The 7,500-nt window shown below is 37.8% G+C and overlaps 1 protein-coding gene across 1 annotated transcript in view; it reads left to right on the plus strand.

Annotated features, from left to right (window-relative positions):
• Positions 1–1,551: 1,551 nt before the first annotated feature.
• LOC122244139 (leucine-rich PPR motif-containing protein, mitochondrial) overlaps positions 1,552–7,500 on the plus strand; it is a 13,110-nt gene continuing 7,161 nt past the window's right edge. The window contains exons 1-11 of the mRNA XM_043001962.2: positions 1,552–1,756; positions 2,050–2,124; positions 2,382–2,728; positions 3,128–3,204; positions 3,513–3,703; positions 4,150–4,393; positions 4,697–4,882; positions 5,870–6,083; positions 6,309–6,521; positions 6,908–7,026; positions 7,232–7,339. Of these exons, the coding sequence (XP_042857896.2) occupies positions 1,617–1,756; positions 2,050–2,124; positions 2,382–2,728; positions 3,128–3,204; positions 3,513–3,703; positions 4,150–4,393; positions 4,697–4,882; positions 5,870–6,083; positions 6,309–6,521; positions 6,908–7,026; positions 7,232–7,339 (1,914 nt within the window). The 5' untranslated portion in view covers positions 1,552–1,616. The remainder of the gene's footprint in view (positions 1,757–2,049; positions 2,125–2,381; positions 2,729–3,127; positions 3,205–3,512; positions 3,704–4,149; positions 4,394–4,696; positions 4,883–5,869; positions 6,084–6,308; positions 6,522–6,907; positions 7,027–7,231; positions 7,340–7,500) is intronic.

Raw genomic sequence — 7,500 nt, forward strand, 5'->3', positions numbered from 1 at the left:
GTATGGCTAGCTTAAGGCTCGTGTGGACAGGTTAACCCGTTTCGGATGGGCGTCATGACCCATTTGACGTTAGAATTGAGCTATGCGCTGTGTTTCTTTATTAAACTACAAGTAATAACTATACTTACAATTACTATAGTTATTATCATAATCACCCAAACTGGTTATTTTAAAATCACAAACATCGATGGCAACACTCTCCTAGTACCAGCGGGAATGGAAGTTGAAGGGCGCCTTTCCACGGTCTCTATAACATACAGGATGCCATCCTCCCGCTCTAAAGTAGCGACAGTGCAGGGTGTGCAGATAGAATGAGAAGAAGGTGACCCAGACCATCTGCAGAGGCTGTATGCCAGTATGGCTGTTGTACTGTGGCACTCGCAGACGCAGGCATTGGAAAGGTCATATCCTTTTGACTTGTTTAAGAGGGCAAAAAAAAAAATTGTCCTCTCATAAAATTGCAAATTCTCTATCACACATGATTAGTTGATATGGACTCCATACTATAAGTTTAGTCTGTCTATTAGAACATTGATAAAGGCTGTCAGATAGCACAAATATACTATACTACAAAGGTCTCCAAAGTGGGCGGCACCAACCCCCTGTGGAAAGATCTAGGGGGGGCGGTAGGGGGCGATAGGGTGGCATTAGGAGCAAATTAGTGATAAATAACTTTCATTCCATTAACAATGACTGTGAAAGCAATGAACTATGTTACTATGGCAACTGGTAAGATGTTGATTTGCCCTTCCACAACGGTGACGCAGCTAAAACTACTAAATAAATTGGGTTAGTAAACTAGGTTTTATTTGTGAAATACATCTTTGTGTTTAATCTTGATGTTTCCAATTTAAAGCGTACCAAATGAAAAGTTTCTTCGCACGAGCGTATGAGAGGGGGAGGGGGCGCTAATAATCCACCTGGAAGCCAAGGGGGCGTCAGCCTGTTAATGTTTGGGAAAAACTGCTCTTCTATTATAACGAATGAACAAAGGAGCGAAGACCCTTTGTCCTTAGGACCAAAGCAAGTAAATATATGCCTTTGCCCGTCTCCAACCGGCTAAGAACACAATGCCAAAACTGTAAAAAATGGCTAGTAAGAAAGATACACAAATTTGAGAGTTTTTATGTGCTACTAATATTTTATTAACATGCATCCCCATCGTTTTATGAATCTCTCAGTAAATGCGTGGACGCTCATGTACATGCATACGCACGCGCACACGAACACACGCACACACGCACACGCACACGCACACGCACAAGCACAAGCACACGCACACACACACACACACACACACACACACACACACACACACACACACACACACACACACACACACACACACACACACACACACACACACACACACACACACACACACACACACACACACACACACACACACACACACACACACACACACACACACACACACACACACTACACATATTACGCTGAAAAGTCCTTTCGCAGATACATATATCCTTCTGCGTTCGCGTTCGTCCAACCGCCTCGCATACCGGCTTCACGAACGCTCTCAGCTGATTTATGTAAACAAAACAAGAGTCAAGAGAGCGTGCGCTAGCGGTCGGTCCGACACGAGAGAGAGAGAGATGGCAAACCACGTGAAGTTTTTGCGAAGTTTGTGGGCAAAATCTAGATTCTCAAAAGATGCAACGGCTTATCACTCATTCCCTTTTGTAAGAATGGATAAAATAAGATTAATGTCAGTTCCAGAAAGAAGATTTTCCAGGTAAATAAGATTGAGTTTGTTTTGGTACATTTACAATATTTTGGTTTCTGATACATATTCAAAGTGTATATTTAAATAACAATAGAGTGCCATTGTCATTGTTCACCATGAAATTCATAAGAACTCATTCGGCAATACGTAAGTAGACGTCTAACAATTTTAGAACGTGAAATTGGAGTTATATGTCTTGAGAACACCACAATTCAATACGCTTCCATACAGTAAATGGATAATGCTATTCATACACACAAGTTTATAATTCCATGCTTAATTCCCCTTTAAACGTCCTTTAGGGGGAATCGTCACGCGCTGCCCCCCTATTCCTCCTGCCAGGTCAACAAAATATTCACTAGCAGGCTAGAACACAGGTAGGTCACAAAACTGTTTATCATTAAGTTTGTGAACATTCCTGTACTTCTTGTAGTAAATATTGTCATTTGATGATGATATATCCCTTAACAGTTTATCATTTATTAGATTAGATCCATCAGCAGGACCTGTTATTTAGCTTAGCAGGTAATTAATTGGCCCTCCCTAATTACTGGTTGTAAGGCTAACCCTGATATACTTTACATTTAATGTGAATTTCAGTAATTACTAACAATTATTCAATTTTTCTTCTCAGATCAAGTTTTATTATGAAAGACTTGTATTCATCAAGAGCAAGATTTATGTCAAACTTTGAGCAATCACCAAGCAATGAAGCATCAGACACACACAGCAACACTGCAGAAGAAGGGATGACATCAATACAGAACACTTTTGAAACATTAACAATGAAGCTAGAAAGACTGGGCAGTATAAATGCAAAGGATATATTGAGAGCTGTAAAAGTCTTTGAAGGCTGTGTTGAAAACGTTACAACCAAAGACTATGAAAAACTCTTACACATGACGCTCAGGATGGTAGAAGAGGAATATCGGTCTTGTGGCAGCCATGTACAACGGGTGTGGAAACTCACAGAGGGCAGAGGTGAGTGTTTTGCCATGAATGGATGGGTAGATGGATAGATGTGTAAAGGAATAGATAGAAGGAAAGAAGGAAGGACATTAGGAAGGAGAGCTGGATAAATTAATCATATATAGAGAAGTACCTTTTCTTATAATATAAGTACACTTCTTTGGTATCTGCACATACATATAGTTTTTAAAAGAAATTAATTATATGGCCACTAAATTGGGAATATATATATATTTATGTATGTATGTATATATATATATATATATATATATATATATATATATATATATATATATATATATATATATGAAATCTTTAGGACATTTATACTGTTGTCTCATCTTTTTATATAGTCTCTATATAGATAGAGACTAGTATTTTCTAATGCTAATAGAATATAACTTTTTGCAGAAGATCTTGTCAATTTGGCACATATTGAGCTGTACTTGAGGATGTGTTTTCTGGCTGAAGTTCCTGTTAATCCTTGGGTGAGTGAGTCTGTGATTTTTTTGGCTAGGTGTGTATAAGCTTTAAGAATGTACATGTGGTTTTATGTGTTGGAAATATGCAGAATTATTGGCTTGAATATGAGTATTCTTAGGGTGTGATATGTATGAGTTGAAATAACATGTGAATGGAAAATACTAGACAGTAGAGGTTAAAGTGACTATATTGATTCACACATTCTGCACATGAGGTATCTTGTATCTCTTGAAAACTAATTTACTTAATTATGACATGATCTTTGATGTCAGAAAGTGAAAGTCTTTAACGTTCTGCATTTCATAAACTACAGAATGTCCTCAGTCAACTAAAAGCACTGAACTTGGAGCCAAATCGTGCCGTGCTAGATCTTTTCATGCTCCTGTATGGGTGGCGTGGAGACATTGCAGGAGCCACCAACACCCTTGCAATCATGAAGGAGCGTGACATTCCCATCACAGAGACCACATTTTCCTCGCTCATTGTGGCTCATGGAGTTAATAAGTATGTAAATTTCTTCTCTCATTGAGGTCCCTCTTTTGATATGTTGATAAACACTTTTTAGCCAATAGTTTTTTAAGTGTGTGCAAATATTTTTTATCGGTATATCATTTAGCTCTACCTTTCTCCATGTAATATACCTAAAAGATTAAGTTAGAATGAATCTCCAGAAAAGAGGACTATAGATTAACAAAAGGAAATAAGGACATGTAGAGTGTGGTGAGATGTAAAGTTAAAAAACTGTACATTAATACAATTTTGAGAGGAAATGATATTCAATGAAATTGTTGCATCCTCCAAGAGGCTTTTTAGATATTCATGCTTTGTCAGATTTCCAGGAGGTTTTTGTGAATTGGCAGTACTCACCAATGAGTTAGACCAAAAGACAGTAAGTCTTGCAATTATGAGTGAATTCTTTTTATATGTTTTAAGACACATTCTACTTCCAGGGATCCACATGGTATTCAGTCTGTCCTGGATACGATGAGGAGTGTGCAGATGACACCCACTAGGATCACATACGAAGCACTCATGACGGCCTATGCCATCTCCGGCTCGATCGCAGAGGTGAAGCGTGTGGCTGGGCAGTTGAAGAAGGAGAAAATCAGTCTTTCTCAGAGCCAGCTATCATCCGTACTTCTTAGCCTTATCAAGAGTGGCCAAGCTGGGGCAGGATTTGAAAATCTTGATTATGTAAGTATGATAAGTCATGATCAGACCTAGTAAAGTTTATTATACTTAGAATGTGTATATGATTAGAAAGAAATATGAGTGCCAACTCTTACTTTCTGAGAAGAGTTATAGTTATAGTCATTACTATAATATTTATGTATGGCTAAGTCAAAAAAAGGATACAAAATCTTTATTATGGCCATTAGATCCATTAGAACCAGGAAATGAGAATGAAAGGAAGTACTGAAGAACCATATCTTATTGAGATCATACTTTAAGATGAGTCTAATTTTTTGTTTCTTGATTTTTTTTTCTTCTTCAAAGATTGTAGAACTGATGGAGGATGCTGAAGGCAAAATGGATCTGTCTAGACTTGTGCTACAGTGTATCCATTCTGATTACGTAAGGGAAGCCATTCATCTTCTGCCCAGGCAACCTCTGATACGACAGAACAACCACTTGTATTCTAATGCAATGGTTTATATACGAGAAATGGTTCATGCCAGAGTTGTAAGTAATTTTACATTTCTTTTCTTATGCACCAGCTAATAATACTTATTTTGCACATTAAATAATGGTGTGGGTATATCTTGATTTAAGAAAATTAATGTATTATAATTTCATTAGTGCTCACTGAAAATGTCCTTAACTCTTTGATTGCGGACAGCATCTTATCTTGGCTTGGCATAATTTTGGCTTGACCACGGATGGCATTTATTCTTTGCATAATAATGGAGACCACTCTATGGGAGTTCTTGTGGTGTAATGCTTTTGTTTTACAACTCATGCTGCCCATTCAAAAATAAGCCTAAACTGTCCTAAATGCTGAATAACAATCAGGAGGCAAACATGTACTGCAGACAAGAAGAAAAAATTGCAATCTCACACTTCTCATAAACAGCTAATTTGCACATCCTTTAACCCATTCACGCCGGGGCCATTCCGGCTTTGCACGGTCGCTATACCGAGGTTTTCGAACACATCGTCCGAACGCTTCAAGATTCTCGGGCGCACGGGCTGTGAGCCTGGGCTGGCCGCTCGTTCACCCCGAGCGCCGGCCTTGGCCAGATATCTCGTCGGCGGCGTCTGACACGAAAACCACAAAACGTGTCAGCACGTCACCCGGCGTGAATGGGTTAAACAAGCCTGCTGCTGAGCTTTATTTGGGGTTGAAATTAATCCTGTACAAGTGAAAAAATAGACAAAGTAACATACATACATATTGAAGTAGTTGTATCTTGATCTTTATTGCAAATATAAGGAGCTTCTTATGGAAATGGGTAATGCACTAGATTATTCAGCTTAATTCCTTATATAAACTTATTCTTGAAGCCCCTTTAGAATCTGAGCACAGTTAGGATGGGTATGGATTGTGTTAGTTAAGGTTATTTATTAAAAAGGTTTATTCATTCATGTTGGATATAGTTTGATTTAAAAGTGCTGAAGAATGATATGTAAGAACTCTGAAAATTGTAACTAGATTGCCATTATCAACAGGAACCAGAATTGTTGGTAGAAATGTGTAATGATCTTCGAAGGCAAGAGATAAACCAATACTCTCTGGAAGTCGCTCTGGAATGTGCTCTGGGAGAACACCGAGAGAACTTAGCCTGGGCTCTCATCCAGGCTCTTAAGATGGTCGGGAATCCAGTGAGACAGCATTACTTCTGGCCTCTTCTTCACTATAGTGCTCTTACCAATGATTCATCAAGTAAGCTAAAAACAAAATACGAATACAAAAAAAAAGATAAAATTAAACAGGGACACAATGTATCCTTGACTTTTTAAATCAGAAGCAAATTATTCTTCAGATGGTAGTACCAAAATGGGGTGGTTAAAACCCACAGATAAATGAAGTTGATTGAAACCTGACATAGTAGATATTTGAATTGATTTATTAAATAAACACAAAGCCCTCTCCAAATTCATTCCACAGAGTTGCTTGGATGTGTCAAAGAGATGGTGAACTTGGATGTTACGCCAGACTTGGAAACTCTTCGTGATCACGTGATACCGGGCCTCATCATCAACCACCCTTTACTGACACTAGACATGCTACGAGGTGTTGGCTTAAAAACCTCTCAGGCAACCACTCCTTTACTCATTGTTCTCATTAGAAATAAGATGTTGGACCAGTGTTTTGAATTTGGTAAGTTTATGATGTATTGATTGAAGTTTATGGAATGATAGAGATAACAGCTTATATCATTAGAGTTTTGGCTGCCTGCTTTGTAGTTTTGTAATTTGTGATTTTATGGTTTGTGAACTCCATTGAGAATATATTGATCTGAAGATATTGGAGGATTGTGACTTTGGCTTCTAAAGTGTCTCAAAATTGGCATATTTCAATGCTTTAATGCTTCATAAGTGCATACACAAGTGCTCTGCTTTAGAAATAAAAAGTATACATTTTAATGGTATATTAGTCAAATGTTCAGATTTTAAAGCTACTGCAGTTTCATCATGCCTTTTTGAATAATCATATTTTATTTTACACATTCAGATATTAATGTAATAAATATATAACCTTCCCAGTGAAAGAAGTGAAGCCATTATCCCTGAGAGACATCATCGCTCCGCTGGCATCAACTTGGGCTGCCAATCCTCGAAGGGTGATTTCCCTCTTGGCCATCCTTAGGGATATGAATAGAGCTGTAAGGTTTTATGAGGTCTAATTGTTCTTAATTGAAATTTTGTTGTGTTCATATTACTTGCAGTGATTTGTGGTAGAGCTTCTATGTCAACCAACTTATGTAGTTATGGTGATTGTCAAAAAAATATGTATATATCAGGCATCATGAATGTGATTCCAAGCATTGAGATATAAAGCTCCTTATTAATATTTTTCTACTCTCTTAGACTCTTAGCGAAGGAGAGCTGGAGCCAGATTGGGGTGGGCAGTTTGTGTTAGACTTGTTGAATTCAAGAGCTGGACTTAGTGTCAGTCAAATTCAACCTTTATTTGAGGTAAGGTTGTGTAGATACTGTATATTATGCTGGCCAACTTGCACTTTTTTCATTTCTTTCTATTTTATATATTCAGTCTAGTTTGGAGTTCTGTGCTTTGAGGTCCTTAGCGTAGTAGACTTCATGACTTTATTTCATTAGAATTTTGACTTTCATTAGGA

Source organism: Penaeus japonicus, unplaced genomic scaffold (assembly GCF_977035675.1).
Source record: "Penaeus japonicus unplaced genomic scaffold, GWHDUDI00000001_assembly GWHDUDI00000012, whole genome shotgun sequence".
NCBI classification, from domain to species: domain Eukaryota; kingdom Metazoa; phylum Arthropoda; class Malacostraca; order Decapoda; family Penaeidae; genus Penaeus; species Penaeus japonicus.